Consider the following 17,254-nt stretch of genomic DNA (forward strand, 5'->3'; position numbering starts at 1 on the left):
TATTTTAAACGGAGCTGGAAAGTAAAGCCGGTCTTCTCCTTCGTACAGTGATCACCTTGTTCTCCGTTGTAAAACCTCATAAAGTTAATTATTTCCATATAGAGTAAAGGAATTTAAAAAGCGGGTACAAAAGAGTCTACTGGTGCTAATCTTTGAAGATTAGGACAGAAGAAAAGTACACAACAGCATTTTTGATTATACTGTAAAACGTAACAGTGGGAAACAGGAGACATTAACAGATGAGTCCCAGCTTCTATTAACAGCCACATAAAGCACATTTTTAAGGATTTTTATTTTTCAATAAACATCCTTAACTTCCTAATGGCATGCTTACACATCAATGGGAAATCCTACAGTTATACCTTATCCAAATTAAGGTTTAAATTCCCACTCATCCACAGTAACACTCAGTACTTCATTCACAAAAAATAGAACTGCAACAGTTGACACTGTACAGGTAAAGTCACCATCCTTCAAAAGTGGCATACAATTTGTAGTGACAAGTCATGACTCTCAGATCAAAATCAAGCTCATGAATCATTAAAAGCCTAACTGTTTCTCTATGTGATCGTTCTTTGATCATAAGCCCTTCTATGAATAGGAACTGAAGCATTACTTAATAAAAGGTCATGAAGGTGACTTGAACCCCACAATAAACACATAAAAAAATAAGTTAAAAGGCCACGACTGATGATTGAGAATGGCCAATAACAGCCAAGGATACAGTTATTTAAAAGTCAGTTCAGTGGAGTTTATAATTGCCCTAGGAAGAACCTATTTTCAAACATAAAAAAGTGTTTCTTTAATTTTCAATTAAGTATGGTTGAAGATAAACCACGCACCGAAACAGCGTAAACAAAATGATATAACAATCATTTTAGCAGGACAAACCCTCCCCTGGATTTCAGTAGTATCCTATTAATAAGCTTTATAAGCGTAGCATCTTTCTGTCAAGAAGTAATGACCTGCATGGAACATCTTTAAATCGGCGCTCTTCACGGACAATTGCAGGAACGTGTTCAATGTGAAGAGGTTTTTTTTCCCCTCTCTCTGTGCTCCTCACGAAGGGGCCAGTCCACCCAAGTGGGATGAAATGAAACAAGCTCAAAAGTCCAGAGCTGCATGAGAAAACACAGGCGACCTCTCAGAGCCCGATGGCGGCCACTTCTTCCTCCATCGCCGGCGGCCCCATCATCTTGGGCTCTACTCGGTTACACAGAGTCCTATAGGATGGGAGGGGGTACCCCAGTTCTCGCAGGAATTCGTAGCCCTTCACCCCCACGGCGCCCCGGATCCTCCTGGCGGTCAGCACCGTTTCCTGAGACCACACCGCCCTGCGGGAGCGCTTGGCCAGCGTCAGGGCGCGGATCTGATCGTCGAACAGGAACATCTGCAGACCCTTCTCTATTTTGTTGAGCTTATTTAGTTTTTTCTTCATTTCTTCAGCCTGTGTTATAAAGAAAATGGGTTAGTCTAATTTCTGGCAGTTATTTCCATGATCTCTTCTTGAAAATGCCAGAAAATAAGTGTAAATCATCATTTTTGCGGTTACTCCTTAAATCTTAAAACACTGTTTTATTTTTTGATGTGCCTGCAGTGTACCAACTCTAAAAACACAATATCACACAAGTAAAAACACAATATCAAACAAGAGACTTTCACTCTCACGCAGGATGGAGCACCATAGTTGGGCTGTTGACAATAGTTTGATACTGTTTGATTTTATTCAAGCTGTTTAATCCTAGAAAACAGCAATGTGTCGGGGTAATAAGATTGATAAGATCAGCAGCCAGCAGCCATATCACCCTGCAACTCACAACTGGCAGCCCACTGAAGCTAAGCGGGTATGAGCCCGGTCAGTACCTGGATGGGAGACCTTCTGAGAAAAACAAAGGTCTCTGCTGTAAGAGGTGTTAGTGGGACCAGGAGGGGGTGCTCACCCTGCAGTCTGTGTGGGTCCTAATGCCCCAGTATAGTGACGGGGACACTATACTGTAAAAAGGCGCCGTCCTACAGATGAGACGCAAAACTGAGGTCCTGACTCTCTGTGCTCATTAAAAATCCCAGGGCGTCTCTATATCTATATAAGTGTAAGTGCATTATACCACCAAGTGCATTATACACACATGCACAATAAGAAGAAGGAGTGAGAACACAAGCAGAGACAAAGCCCAAGGAACAAGCACATTAGTGGTAACAGCGAATACAAGATCGCTGTAACTGTAAATAAAGAATATCGAGTGGAGACAGTTGCACAGCTTTCATTATCCTGGTTTATTTAAACTAAGAGCGCGCCCTGTGTCCACTCTCCTAACTGAAAGCTTCCAGTCTCATCTCCCATTGTAGCACATGAAAGGGAAGAAGTGGACACGCTCAGCCACACACACCACCCCCTTCACTTCCGCAGGCTGGTAACCCCGCCGTTCCCCAGCGGGCTCGACACTCGCCTCTCTCTGCAGCCGCGCTGTGTGCTGCTGCTGCTGCTCCAGCTGCGCCTTGTACTGCTGGCACAGCCTGCAGGCGATCTCCTCTTCGTTCCGCTGGCCGCTGGCCTCGGCCTCGTCTGCCTCGGCGCCTTTGGGCTGCCTGCGAGCGTAGCCGTGGTCCACCAGGGTCTGCTCCTTCTCCGCTGCAGGGACAGCAGACAGGCTCACACCCTTCATCCACCATGGTGAGTGAGTGACTACACGCTAATGAGAAGGAGTGCTGAGTGTGCTATGGCTTCAAAACTACATGTTATATACCCCTAAACCACACCCACCCAAGTGGGGGGCTGCATTTCAGTGGAGAACACAGTGGGTCCCCTCCTAGGTGTTCATGTCTGTGGGGTCCCTTGAGATGAAAAGCACCATATAAATGCACTTGTTACTTGTAAGTATGAGTGGAGTAAGAGGACAGAAATAAAATCCTAACTCAAGAGGGAGACTCGGGGTATCAACAGGTTTCAGCCCCCGTAAGGCAGAAGTTCAATGTAGATTTTTCAAACGAAAGTCCTTCTGCCAACGCCTGCCAAACGTGTCATAGCGCATTTTTATTTCTATACAACAGCTAAAAGAAGGGCAGTCTCTAGCACAGCTAAGGAGAAAATAAAAAGGCTGAATAATGGTTTGCATGTAGTGTGCGACCTGTCCAACTCAGATGGTGAATGACTCATGCTGGAGGTGTTTCAAGTACCGGGTTCTGCTTTCAGGGGTGGCAGAGCTGCAGAGATAGGCGAGGGGGGGTCGGGCACGTCAAAGAGAGTGGGGATGGCGTTGGGCTTGAGTTTCCTTCCTCCTGCGGGTGATCTGGCTATCTCTTCAAACTGGCTCTCCTCAAAGTGATCCTGTACCGGGAGAAAGATATTGCAATAAACCCCACACCTTGCATATCCGGACCAAACACCTTTCTCAAACCTCTGGATTTAACGTGTTATGCAACAGCAGTTAAGAGGTGGAAATGACAATCACACACAGCACTCGACAATAATCATAGTTTCGACGTGTTTAAATTCTCACTTGCCTGGCACAGCCTAGAGCACGGAGTCGGTACAAAATCACGTCGACAATTGATGACCCACTTCCTCATTCGCTCTGGATCTTTTGGAAAACGGAATAGCTGCTTCCCAATCGTTGTAGAGTTGGAGCAGTTCGGAGCAGAGCATCCTCCCATTTTTTTACCTGTACAGAAGTTAAGTGAAGCTCCCAACTCTGGTTGACGGGATAAGTTGCAGGAAATAGGAAATTAACCAAACTGTCCTGAAACTTCTTGATATCAGAGGTGAGACTGGGACACAAATGACCCAAAATACCGTGCAAATGAAACAGGTTAACGGTACCAAAGCATTAAAAAAACCTTAACTTAGATTTGAGCCAAAATGGCGACTATGCCTGCAACAGCTATTTTTAGTGACGTCATTTAGCTAGGGTGCCCTTGTTACCGCCTGATTAAATAGACTGCCAAGATACTTAAAAATATGTTGCAGACATTACAATAGTCGCAAATAATTTAATCAATATGCGTGTTTGAGAAAACCATGAATATTTTTTTTATTTGATTAAACACTACAAATACCAAAACAGTTTGTGCGTTTCTAATCACGTGGGCCAGGAAAGACCCAACCTGAAGGAAGCGAAATCGAAAGTATTGTGTTCGGCATTGTACAGTTTTAGGAATAGGACAGGACTGCGGGATTCATGATAGAAGCTGAAATCTTGAATTCATGGATCTGAGGATTTAAGCGAAATCTTACGGTGTAGCTGATTAATAGATCACGGCCTAGCGGACTTTACTCGTGATGCATTTAACGTAAAATGGTCGTTAGTAGTCGAACCTGCACCAAAAGCTCAGTAAGTTGCTTAAAATGCACTAATTCCCAGAGATTCAGGTGTTTGTTTGCATTTGAGCATCGGAGATATTGATTTTTATAGTTTCTCCAGAAACACCTCAGCACAGACACCTGGATGCCACCATGTGATGAACAGTCGTTGATAAACGCTGATTGTCAAAATAAAAAAAAAAGAGCCTTCTGTTTCTGACCGCATCGTGTGGTGCAGTGCAATTAATCAGGCATGCCGAGTTGTGGAAGAGGTTTCAGTAAATAAGTATTCTGTGCACATCACGTTGCAATATGACAATGTGAGTGTTAAGGGAGAAGAGGGAGAAAATAACTTGCCTGTTACCCACTCTTGTGATTTCTACTTTTTTGGAGCCGCCCGGTCTGCACACGTGAAGAGGGGAAAATGACTTCCTTCACTGTGCCCGTCATCGATGTTCTGAACAATAATTTTAAAGAGCTTTGGCCAGCAATATTACTGTCTATAAAAACCTCATCTTTCATCGCCTTGGATACCGTGAGTTCATATTTTCTAATGCTTAAAAAGTTGGCAGTTGGTAAGATATAGACAATAGCAAAGCAAATACACATTGAACTTTTTTTTTCCTTTAGGAATTAAGCGGTCTCGGATCCAGAAAAGCCTTACTTGCACAGTGAGTTTGCTTTCAGCGTTCTTTGTATCCGTCGTCTTTTTGTTGCAAAATGATGCGCGTGTCATTAGTATTTTAAATGAAATCATTCCACGTTTTAACCTGAATTACTGAATTATATTATTGCCCGACTAATCCCAGTGCTGTCTCAGTGCGGTGTAGGGTCATACCTGTTCAGTCCTTTTAATTAATATATTATTAGTTTGCAAGATGTCGTTTTGAAGGGTCTGATCTGGAAAGTTTTTTTTTTTTAATGTTATTTAATAAGGTGTATCGAAGACCGCTACAAAGCAATATGCCACGCCGCGCAGACTCGGTCCATTCTGTCCTTGGGGATCGCTTGTTTTAAGAAGCTCCAGGACAAAGTAAGTGTTCAAGGCTCTGTTGTCTTTCCGGGTGGAGTTCCCGTTCTCCCTGCATATATATAGATTTTCTCTGGGTACTGTGGTTTCCTCTTATTGATACACTGGTAGGTTAATCGGCTGATCACAATGATCCACTCCTTAACGAAGGGAACTGCTCCCCCTCCTCGTTAATCTGCCTAATTTCCATAATTAGTATGTTTGGTTAGAGGTCAATATTCAGGGCAACTTTCAAAATCTACAATATCACATAAATGCAAAACATGAATCAATTGGATACATTAGGCAAACGTAAATGTGCAAATGACAAGCAAGTCCGAACAGTGAGGAGGAGCTGTAAGTTCCCTCCATGCAGTGCTAAAAGCGTACTGCAGTTGAGGACTCATTGATCACAATGAAGAAGGAACATCACTGAGCAGAGAGCGGTACTGGGTGGTGGTAAAAGTTCACTACAGCGCAAGAGAGATCCCAGGCACTGCTCGCACACATGGGGTCACGGGGTCTTGTCAGGAGCGACCGCCTCTCGTTTTCTTCTGCTCAAATTCCAGTGTGGTTGCTGCAAAAAAAAACCCCAACACGTCTTCCACCTTGTAGAAACAACACAAGACGCGATGAGAAAAAGGCCTGTCTCTGGTTTCAGAAGCGGGGACATGACAGAGGAGAGGCTGCAGAAATTCTTTTCGGTATTATTCGGATGTGAAGAGCAGTGTAGGAGTATCTTCCTGGCTGGCTCAGTTGCCCTCACTCGTGTGTCTGGAGTAATGGTTTTCAAAGTGTGGCTGTCATGCCTGGGATAGTGTCCTCAGATTGGACGAGTCTATGAAATTTAGGAAATTAAAATTGATAACAGCTGAAAGAGTAGTCAAAACACTGTCCTCTGTTCAGTACAGTAGGGACATTCTCAAAGGTTCATAAATAGCCAAATTCACATATAACCAAGTCCACCCCTATACCATTGCATAATGCACAAGAGTATTTAAGTATGTATGTTTAAAAGACTCAAGTAACCCTATCTTATGTAATAATTAAAGTACTAGTGCATTTGCTTTAAATTAATTTAAATAACACTGATCAACTGAAAGAAACCACAGTAATCACAAACTTATAGTAATCAGCTAAAATAAAAAACACAAATCCCTCCCCTGCATCCAGGCTGCACTTTCTCTCTCTGCCTCTGTGATCAGCACACCCCACTGTAGTGAAACGGGCAATAAACTGCCAGTGAGTCATGTCCAGCCTGTCATTCCCCACACTGCTGACACAGGACCGGGTGCTGGGTAGTGGGTACTTGGGCAGGGGGCAAGGAGGGGCTCACTTACCAGCTAGATTTGTCTCGCCTTCCTAACCTGTTGCCATGCTGTTTTGAAAGTTGCGCTCAACAACCTTAAGCCCGATTCTATCCCACTTGGCTCTTCTTCCACCCAAGATGCCATTGGTCAGACCGCATCGCACATCAGTCCGTTTGCCAACGCCATGTTCGCAGATGTTGAGAACCGGTCGCCTGCAGACCTGTACGCCTCTGAACGTCCCCTGTGCTTCCAGGCCGCCGATACGTACCTGGTGCAGGTGTACAACCTGACCCTGCTGTGCATGGAGGAATACATCATCGAGCCGCAGTCCGTGCAGTTCCTGGTGCAGCACGGGTTCGATTTCAACAAGCAGTACTCCCAGGGCATCCCTTACCACAAGGGAAATGACAAGGTGAGGAATGGAGCCCAGCTTGAGTGTGTCACCACATTATTCTTTAGACACTTAAAAGCTTTTGATACCCAAGGGATTTTTTTTCCCCCACCCCCGATGGGGCAAAAACAAACGGTTGGAGTCTGAGAGAGCACACGGACACTGAGGCTGGATATTCTCTAGTCATGATCTCACAGGTCCATGTTAATAACAGGATGGAAGGTTTCTAGTGTTATTTTTCTTTATGTACCTCCCAGGTACTGTAACAGGTGAGGTTGTAATCTGTCCCTCTTCCTCCCGGCGCCGGCAGGGAGGGGACACTCAGGTGCAGACGATCCGGGGTCTTTTCCTGGAGCTGCTCCGAGCCAGGAAGCCCCTGGTGCTGCACAACGGGCTGATCGACATGGTCTTCCTGTACCAGTGCTTCTACGCTCACCTGCCCGACCGCCTGGCCACCTTCATGGCTGACCTGTCTGAGATGTTTCCCGCCGGAGTCTTCGACACCAAGTACGCCTCCGAGTACGAGATGCGCTTCATGGCTTCATACCTGGAGTACGCCTACAAGAAGTGGTGAGTGTCCACTCCGTGTGCTGGACAGAACACATGGGCCTTTGATACACTGGATCATCCCCAGTTGTAAAGTCCAGTTGTTCAATACCTGAACAGTAAGCAGTGAGGTCCAGCAGTTTAAATCCCTAAACAAAGAGCAGGGAGCTGCAGCTGTTTAAAACCCTGAACACTAAGCAGGGAGCTGCAGCTGTTTAAAACCCTGAACACTAAGCAGGGAGCTGCAGGTGTTTAAAACCCTGAACACTAAGCAGGGAAGTCCAGTTGTTCAAAAATGCATGAAAACAAAACAACTTTATGGAGGAAAAAAAGTCTAGACAACTGTAAAAACAAATAAGACAGAAGCAAGTTCACAATTTAGTGGCCTGAAGCTCACCCAGATTAAATAAAAGATTTGGTGCCAATAAATAGAAAAGACATCCTTAAACCTTCCTCATGGAAAAAGTGAATATGGGGAAAAAAAGAGTTGCATATTTGTCAGCTGGCCTGGATGTAGTCAGTGTTTTAAGTCCTGTCTTTTACTTGCTTAGCAAGCGGGATAATTGCAAGTCGGTTGAAGCTGGAGGCAGTGGCCCCCATCTCTTCCTGGAGTTCTGCAGCTACTCCGGGAGGCTGTGCAGCTACATCGACTTCAGGCCCTGCTCTGAGGGCGGCAGCGAGCAGGGCCCGCTGGACATCTGCCTGCGCTTCTCGGTGAGTATCGCTGCAGTCCTCTCCCGCTGCTGGAGAACCACGAGGCTGCCAAAAACGGCTGTTCGAGAACATGACCTTACAAGTGAGAGGAGGCCCTTTGACTCCTAGCCCTTTTGGTAATTAGTAGTTAATATGAGGATCTCACCTGGCTGGTTCTTGATCGATTTCTCGATCGAACTCTTTCCATGGCGATCAGGGTGCAGAAATCTAACTGCGTGGGTGACATGCCTGAAAAATAAGGAGCGAGACTGAGCTGTTTGACAGTCAACTCTTAAGAATCAATCCTGATCTTCCTTAAGCAACTGCGCTTCACCCACTGCGCTTTACACTGTGTTTATAGTTTCACTGGGACTGTGTCCCACAAGCTGCTCAAAGAAAGGTCACCTCTGTGCCATGTCTCCTACAGGCTTATGGCTGGTGCCCTAATGGCTCGCAGTGCACCATGTCTCACAACACCGACCTGATCATCGAGCAGGACGAAAAGACCAAGGAGGACAAGAAGAGGAAAAAGAAATTCAAAAGGAAGCAGAGAGCAGCTCTGAGGGAAGCCCGAGCCTCCGAGGGAGACGCCGCCCCTCCCTTTAAGCAACCTTGCATGGAGGAACTTGCGGATGTGGCTTTCTCGGCTCCTCCGGGGGACCTGATTCCCTGCGCACCTCGGGGGGAGGAAGCCGGGGGGGAGGATTTAGAGGACGCGCAGATGATGGCAGAGGAGGAGGATGTGGCGGGACAGGCCGGAAATGGTTCCTCTGAGGCGCAGGCAGCGTCTGGAGACAAGCCTGCAGGTGCCAGCGAGAGCGAGGGAAAGGCACCCCAGGGAGAAAAAGAAGAAGGGAAGGGGAAAAAAGCAGAGGGGGGGACTCACCGAGCCGGTTTCGATGCCTTCATGACCGGCTACATTTTCTCCTACATCGCCACGCTGAAGGGCCGCTCGGACGAGGAGAGCTCAGGAGCTGCTCTTCCCGACTGCCTGAACAAACTCTACCTCAGCGGCAAGTCCGTGCCCTTGCAGATTGTCAAGAGCGCCTTCTCCAAGTCCTCCAGAGCTCACACGCAAAAGATGGAACTTGCCTGGGGCAAGAGCTAATTTTGTAGAAGTTTGTTGTTTTTTTTTTTTTATTTTGTTGTCCCACACGGAGCAGGTCCTGATCCAGACTTCGCAAGATGTTCCTTCCTCACCGGAAAAAAGTAATTTTGAGTTTCAGCTGCTGTTGAGTTGGAGTGTCTTTGTTTAACAGATAATACCATGAAAGTATTTTCAAAATTCAATTCGTAACCTTTTGTGCATTGGTTTTCTATTTCCATTAGGTTTTGGGGAGCCTATTGTAGACTGAATCTGCTCGTCTTAACCAACAGAGCTGTATAGTAATGTCTAAACGTTACTATATTACAGTTTAAAATGTGTAGCAAACCATTTGGTTAAACAGGCTTTATACAATGACTTCTGTTCCCTGGATAAATTACATTAGAAAATATGAAATTACATATATATATAGGAAAGAAATGAGTTTTTAACAGCAAATGAATTTTAATCCAGTGACATCAGGATAGCTTTGCTCTCATTTCTCAGCCACTTTCTGACAGGGCCATGTTCATTTGTGAGAAATGTTTGTCCTGTAACACGAACATTAAAAAAAAAACTTTGGGTTATTGGCTTTTTTTCATTGGTCACGTATTGTCAGTACTATACTGCTCTTCATCCCACTAATCATAGCAACTTGCCGAATGAGCCATTTCTAAAGAAAAGAATCAGCATCATGGTTAACCGTAGTATCCAGCAATATTTAATATTCTCAACAGCAGTAAACAAGCTTGATGTTTGTATTCAAGCCATGATGCATGATGGAGACTAAAAATAGCCACTTCAAATTAGATGCCAATTAGTGACACAAGCCCTAGTGAAAAACACTTTCTGTAAATGCAATTAATGTCCGCTTCTGTTAAAGTGGTTGAAATTACTTCCAGATATGAGCACAAATTAAATGTTAAGTCTGTTATTTTTCTGGGAAACAGTTGTTAAGAAGCTCAAATAAAATGGGCCAAATACAATACTTTAAAAGAAATAGGGAACAGGAGGTAAGCAGACATTCCTCAGAAAGCCAGAAGTCCGAAAATGTCCTTAATTTAACATTTAACACTTTTAAGCTAACATCATGCTCATATCAGCTTGTCAAAAGGAATGAAAATGAAGTTAAGACTACAGCATTAGAAAAATAAAAATGAGAGGAAAGCAAGGTAACAATCAAAAAAAAAAGGTATTTATTATGACAGCAGAAAACTTTTAAATATTTTACAAAGAAGCTATATTAAGTTTCTTCACAACAGAAGTTGAAATAAGACGTAGCAAAACGTTCATAAATATCAAAATAGATTTCTTTAAAACTCTTTAGTCAAATATTCCATTGCAGTTATTTTATTGCATAGAAATGTAGTGACAAAATTGCATTAAAAAACAAATGCAGAGACAGTTATACATTTATTGTTTCAAGTGCCATTTACATGTTTAAGTATGTAGTAGAGGCTATTTTTTTTCAGCAGACCTGCTCAGTGGCTGAAGATGTTTGAAGTGTAAGAGTGAAAGGGTCTTGCAGATTTCTGCCACCTGCTCTGCCTGCTCAGCTGGTGTGCAGAAGGGGTTCTAGTGACACATGGCTGGCTGGGGGGGGTAGACTTGCCCAAAGGTTAAGACTTTGCAGGCAGGCTGCTCAGATGCCAGTGGCAACAGGACCCGTTTTGTAAAAGGGAATTACTGAGCCTCCTCGAGGAAGGCAGAAGTTGTTACTCTAATTACGTCTTTTGCTTTTTGGGCTTTCTCCTTTAACACGGGGTTGGCCGAGAAGAGTGAGCACTGCACCACGCTCTTCCCTGACGGACCTCACAGCTGCTCTCAAACCAAACTGCACTGTTCTGAGCTCAACTGCTCCAGTTCGTGGCCACCCATGTTCTGGGCTGTTTTTCAGTGTGCACCTGCAGAGGAGGGCTTAAAGGAACTGGATAACTGATTTAAACCGTTCATTAAACACAGTAAGTAATCCGTAACCAGTAAAAACATTCGGGGTGATGGATCTATGAAATTCTTAATACCGGTCAACAACAAGTGTGAGCTAATAAATAAAAGGTTTCAGAGGAGTCCAATATTAAAAGTGGCTTGTAGCGATAGTGTTATTAAATTGAGATGACTCAAAGCAGTGGGAGTGAAGTGGATTCCGGTAAGAAAAAGCCCAGCCACATCAGCCCCACACAGCAAGTTTAAAACGCTTTTATACCTTTCATTCAGATCATTAATACTGGTAAAATGCTAAAGCTGCCCACACCTGAACCCTCCTAATGTCACCCATAGCTTTCATTCATGCTAGCGTTCATTTACGATGCCAAGAAACTGAAGTCACCGTTCTGCAGATCTGAGCCTTCCTGTGATCTACCAAGCACCCTGCTGTACAGCCAGGCTGGAAGGTTTTCAGCAAACCTTTAAAAGACCACCTGAAGTCAAATATCTCATCTGCAGCTACAGATGCTTTTTGTTGGTTTATTAATGGAAAAAAAAAAGCTTTGACTTGGTTTTCAAAGCAAATGGGTCTTTTCTTTCTGTTGCCCCATTTGTTACTCTACATATCGTAAGAGGGTTCCATCTAAGAATATTGTACTTTTCCTTCAGAATAGCCTTTACCTCATCCATGCCTAAGAATAATGGATATATTAAAAAACAGACGCAATACCAAATATACTGTACTTTCTTCCTGCCAAAACAAAGTCACTAAGGAATGTATGTTTTACTATCTTTCCTTTTTACAAGGACATTTAAGATGTAATTTGTCTTGATTTGTATTGGGTACAATAGCGGCTTAAGGTGTAGCTGTTTTATAGGGAAACACGTGAGACAATGCAAGCCTTTTAAAAAGGACAAGAAATGCAGTATGTGCACGGAGAACAACAAATATATTCCCATGAGAGACACCAGAAAAAAAGAAGCCGAAATGCTTTTTTTTTAAACATAAGTTCAATGCCTTTTTGAAACTGCTTTTAAAATTTAACTTCAGTCACAGAATAGTTTCTGCTTCTTAAGAAGCCACATGTGTGAACAGATCATTAGATAACTGAAAGTTAGGCAGTTCTCAAAATGACTGACCATTTCAAAGTTGAGTTTCCCGCGAGCTGTATACTGAAAATATCTGATTTCAATCTGGGACGGGTATTTCCCCTCTTGGATGTTAAACCAGCCCTGGTGAGGACCAACACTCAGGGGTGTGGAGTGTAAATACACAAGGCTGCTAAATATAAATACTTTGTTCAGCACGTCAAAGGCTGTGGATAGAAAACCTGGCGGTTTCTTTGGGACAACATAATATATACAAATATAATCAGGAGAACATAACCCAGTAACCACATCAAAATCAGCTGTACAAAGGTTCTCTGTAATTCATTGTTCATTGTGTAATCCCATTAAAAGTTTTCTTGTGCGGAACAATTAATGTCTTGTTCCTTAATAAAAACAATTCAATATCAATTGCAAATTTTGCGGGAAAGGGAAACTCGACATTAACTGAAGAACAAATTAATTCAATGTGAGACTTTATCCGTCATGCTGATAAAGGGGATCTACTCATTATTCCTTAGGTTTTTTTGTACAGTTTCCCTATTCAGGTGGTAGATAATTAGGACCTACAACATCACTGCTAGCATTAAGGGAATCCCCTTTCCAACATTAATTCTAAGGACATGAGATTCGTCCAATTGTTTTAGATTAAATAGCACCTAAAACAGAAAAATAATCAGTCTGCGAATCGCTGAGTTAAAAACAGCCATGTTAATCCTAATCCGGAGGGCGTTGGAGCAGTTGCTTTTAAAAGAACCTATTCTTCCCCTGGCTTTGTTTCCGGCGGGCGGCGCTGTTTAAATGTCACACTTGGACTGGACGTCCCGCAGGCCCGAGGCCACGCACGGCGCCAGGACGATGGGGCTGTAGCTCTCCTCGGAGGCGGGGTAGGGCTCCTGCGGGGCGTCGGGCTCCACGGAGATGCTGAGGCTGAAGGAGGACTTGGCCGCGGAGCTGTCCCGCTGCATCTCCTCCTCCCCCTCCCCCTCCTCCTCCTCCTCCTCCTCCTCCTCCTCGGCCTCCATGTCCTCGCAGGTGGAGGCCGAGTTCCGGCCGGAGGTGCCGTTCTCCGTGCCCCCGCTGCTGGCCGGCAGGCTCAGCCGCTCCTCGGCCAGGAAGAAGGCCTCGTCCTCCGCGCTCCCCGGGCTGCCGTGGCTGCTGGAGCAGTCCATGGCCTCACCCCGGTCGGCCAGCTCGTCCCCCTCGCCCTCCCCGGGCCTGGGCCGGTAGGGCGGGATCTCCAGCACGGCGTAGCGCCCCGCCACAGCCCTCTGCCGCGGCTCGGGCTCGCACCTGCAGCCGGCGCCGGACAGCGCCCAGTCCCGGGGCGGCAGCACGGGCGACACCGGCAGCGAGCGGCAGCGGCGGCCCGGCAGCAGGCAGGGATCCTGGCAGTGCTCCGCGGCCCCCGCCCCGCCGGCGACCCCCCCGGGCACGTGGCGGAACTGCGGCTGGGACATGACCAGGCCGCCCTGGGGCGAGTGCAGGTCGAACACCAGCGAGAAGACGGACTTGCTGGGCATGTCGAAGAACTTGACCTTACCGCCCTTCAGGTCCTCGCGGGCATTGAAAGGGTTAATCTTGCGGCCTCCCGTCCCCGCCCTGCTGGGGGTGTAGTAGGGGTCCTGGACGTTGATCTTGCGGTTCGGCTTGCGCGAGAAGATGTCCGACTGGCTGCGCGACAGCCAGATGTTCCTGCGGGGGCGGGGAGACTTGGGAGGGATCTTGTCGTCCTGCAGCCCAAGCGGGTTCAGCCGTTTGATGCCCTGGCCTTTCTCACCGGGACCTTCAAGGAGGATGAGACCAAGAAGTTACTCATTTACCTGCGACCGCGCCAGAACGAAATCCTCCACTTGCACAGGACGGCACAGGTGGCAGCTGCTGCTACAGGCCAGATACATGAAGGCGCAGGGAAAATGGCTGCCTCCAAACACCAGATGGCGCTATAACCTTTCCTTTCCCAGTTCAAACAGCCGGTGTGCTGCCTTCCTTCAGGATTATAACAAGGCTGATATTTACACAAAAAATACAAGTGTACAATATATAGGTCATTTCTCATCAATTCAGGACTTCTGATGTATGTTATTGCTCAATACTGTGCAGATAAACTGATGCTTTATAGGTTATTTTGAAATTATCTGAAACTTTGGAAAAGGTGTACGCTTACATTCTAGAAAAGATTTGAGTTGGGGAAAAACAGTGACTCCAGCTGTGTGCGCACAAATACACAGGAATCTCGTGGACAGATCTGCAGAATGTTTCTGCTAGGGAGTTAAATACCAGACAAAAGCATCTTGATATATACCAATGTTTCCAATTCTTCTAATTTTTGTAATTATTGGCTCAAAAAGGTTACTTACCCTGTAATATACAAAAAAAAGCAACCTGAACCTGAAAGAAGATACTGAGACTCGCCAAGAGTGGAAAGCACTTCCTCGTCCCGAAACATGACCGATTCAGATTTAACGGATGTTAACTGATAGTGCGGAACATTCTGCTGTGGGGACGCAAAACCCAAGTCATTTCTAGCTCTGCTGATCAAACACAGCCGAGTTGGAGACCTCAGGGTCTTCCTTCCCACTGGGGAGCTGTAAAAATCCATACGCAGCTGACAGCTTAGTGCGACAACTTGTGCGTGTAATTTGGAAATTCAGGAATCGGAGTAATTATATATGACTCCGGCGACATTCTGTTATTTCTCTTTTAAGCGCATGTAACGCCCCTGGATGCTGCCTTTGACACATTCGGTGGAAGAATCAATGACCTCGATTCCAAGAGGCAGTGTGACAGAACAGTTTTTGGCCTCATTCCATTTTAAAGGCACGGTATCCTCTCTCCCCCCAGGGTGCAACATGTCAGGATTTCTAATTCCATTTCAGTGCAGAGGTGCTCCAGCAGACAACACTGGGGAGCAGAGGGCTGTACCCCTCCCCAGGCTGCAGAAAGTGGATCACAGATGAAAGTCTACCACTGGACGGCCTGGTGTAGGCAGCTGGCCCAATACTAGAGTTCGAAGAGGGAACAAAATTTCAACTAATAATCAGGTGAGGTTTGTTCACTCACAAATAATAGGAACCACCTTCTTCCCCAAGAGAGGAAAGCACCACTGAGGAGACAGTTTTGAGATTGCGATCAGTGTCCGTTATTTCACAAATTTCAGTTGCGTAGGCTTGCATTTTTAAATGCATGAAACAGCACACAAATGTTCGGCTTGGGTGACTTTTGTTTTTAGTTGTGTTAAGCTTGGCGACCGCACCTTTGACGACAGTCTTTCGGTCAATGCTCTCGGCACTCAAGTGAAGTCTCTCTCGTTCGCATTCCTCAGCCTTCAGGCGAGGCAGGATCTCTTCCAGGACCTTCACGATTTCTGGGAAGGAGGGACGGAGCTTGGGGTCCATCTGGAAGAGACAAGATGGTGAGCATCTTCCTAAGCACAGGAAGGATCAGAGGGGCCCAGTCAATGCCAGGTGATACTTACATTGCAGCAGTTGAAAGCCAGCTGCAGAAAATCAGGAGGGCAGTCTCCAACCATGTGCTGAAAAGCATGGTAGTCCAGCCCAAAGTTCTGCCAGTAACAAAGAAAAGCATGAGTACATCTGTAAAACCTCATATAAAACTTGCTTTCAACAAATCCACCAGCCTGCTTTTCAAGGTTATGCTGGTTCCTCCTGAACTGCTGACTGTTATATACTGAAAACCCATCAAACTCACCTCTGTACGTGGCAGATAGTCCGGGTCAGCCTGTATCCGAGCTATGACCTCACACAGGATGATGCCATAGGAGAAGACATCCGCCTGGAAATAGTGAGGAACACCGCGTTGGTACCAGTTCAAAAATAAAAGGCACTGCAAACTGCACGACTTTCACCTGGGTAAATGTGTCAACACTAAAACACAGCGGGAAACGTTAAGGACAGCCATCACTCGAGCCCCAGCCCTTAAATGCCATGCACAGACTGAGACAGCCTTGAAACTGGCGCAAATGTCATTTTCATACTAATGGATTACAATTAAATGGTTCATATTTTCATTTGTTTTTAATTACTACAGCAATCCGTCTCAGAAACCTCTCCTTCAGTCGCGAGGGCAAGGAGACAACAAACTTGCTACAACTCACCTTTTCATCGTAGGGCTCATCTCGAAGGACCTCCGGGGCCATCCAGTATGGGGACCCCACGACGGCCAGCTTCTCCCCGTTTGAGCTACGCAGAGAAATGTAGCTGAAGGATTACACTTCACCAGCACATACAAGTCACTTTACATCCTCAAACGCAAGAGGTCCAGGAGTGAATTCCCAGGAACCGTGCCTATACCATTCCGACAGGAATTTCCACTGGACAGTCACTTAAATTGTGATTTAGTTACAATTACAAACAGAAGACAGTGATGCAGCTGAAGGAGACACCTAAAGCTGAAGTACTTGCAGGCCCACATATAAAATAGACTTCAAATACCAGATTCTTCTTTGTCTTTTAACAAGAGGATTGTTTTAAAAGGAATTTTGCCAATGGACTTCACAGATGTTTGATCCTGCAGATTCATTCCTTAACAAAATACGTTGGAAGGACCTTTCTCTAAAAAAGCAGTCTAGGAACTCCATATTTCGCAACGTTCGTGATATAACCTGTTAGAAACATCTCATGCTCTCTACACATTTAGCACCTGCACAAAAGTAGGAAAACATCATTTTTGTTTTAAAAGGGACTTGCAAAACCAAAAAAGGCACAACATTTTTTTAAAAAGTATTTGAAGTCTTGGATTTTGAACAGTGGTCTGTTACTTCTTGGGTCTAAATACAAAACCACAATACTCTGTATTATTGTGGCTGTTTTTGACCAATCTCATGTGTCCAGAAGTCAGGGAGAGAACGGCTCTCTATTGCTGCCTTTGTATT

General features: G+C 45.4%; 3 protein-coding genes across 4 annotated transcripts in view; 1 reads left to right on the forward strand and 2 right to left on the reverse strand.

Moving 5' to 3' along the window:
* Window positions 1-1,048: 1,048 nt before the first annotated feature.
* Window positions 1,049-3,817, reverse strand: LOC148823383 (uncharacterized). The gene is made up of 4 exons (XM_088926790.1): window positions 3,502-3,817; window positions 3,175-3,325; window positions 2,448-2,629; window positions 1,049-1,447 (listed from the first exon to the last, which is right to left on the reverse strand). Exons 1-4 carry the CDS (start codon window positions 3,649-3,651, stop codon window positions 1,145-1,147), a joined length of 786 nt encoding a protein of 261 aa, XP_088782916.1. The 5' UTR covers window positions 3,652-3,817; the 3' UTR covers window positions 1,049-1,144.
* A 257-nt stretch (window positions 3,818-4,074) lies between these two features.
* Window positions 4,075-9,914, forward strand: toe1 (target of EGR1, exonuclease). 2 transcript variants are annotated; one of them, XM_088926789.1, is made up of 8 exons: window positions 4,113-4,328; window positions 4,691-4,832; window positions 4,928-4,968; window positions 5,234-5,330; window positions 6,870-7,028; window positions 7,318-7,577; window positions 8,105-8,267; window positions 8,674-9,914. In XM_088926789.1, the coding sequence occupies exons 2-8, from the start codon at window positions 4,722-4,724 to the stop codon at window positions 9,352-9,354; spliced, it is 1,512 nt and encodes a 503-aa protein (XP_088782915.1). In that variant the 5' UTR covers window positions 4,113-4,328; window positions 4,691-4,721; the 3' UTR covers window positions 9,355-9,914. The 2 variants fall into 2 exon arrangements, with proteins under 2 accessions (XP_088782914.1, XP_088782915.1); XM_088926788.1 differs by having other exon boundaries at window positions 4,075-4,832.
* A 592-nt stretch (window positions 9,915-10,506) lies between these two features.
* tesk2 (testis associated actin remodelling kinase 2) overlaps window positions 10,507-17,254 on the reverse strand; it is a 35,564-nt gene continuing 28,816 nt past the window's right edge. The window contains exons 7-11 of the mRNA XM_088926785.1: window positions 16,478-16,562; window positions 16,072-16,155; window positions 15,839-15,925; window positions 15,617-15,758; window positions 10,507-14,146 (exon numbers count right to left, since the gene is read on the reverse strand). Of these exons, the coding sequence (XP_088782911.1) occupies window positions 13,158-14,146; window positions 15,617-15,758; window positions 15,839-15,925; window positions 16,072-16,155; window positions 16,478-16,562 (1,387 nt within the window). The 3' untranslated portion in view covers window positions 10,507-13,157. The remainder of the gene's footprint in view (window positions 14,147-15,616; window positions 15,759-15,838; window positions 15,926-16,071; window positions 16,156-16,477; window positions 16,563-17,254) is intronic.

Source organism: Atractosteus spatula, chromosome 11 (genome assembly GCF_055471065.1).
Source record: "Atractosteus spatula isolate fAtrSpa1 chromosome 11, fAtrSpa1.hap1, whole genome shotgun sequence".
NCBI lineage: Eukaryota > Metazoa > Chordata > Actinopteri > Semionotiformes > Lepisosteidae > Atractosteus > Atractosteus spatula.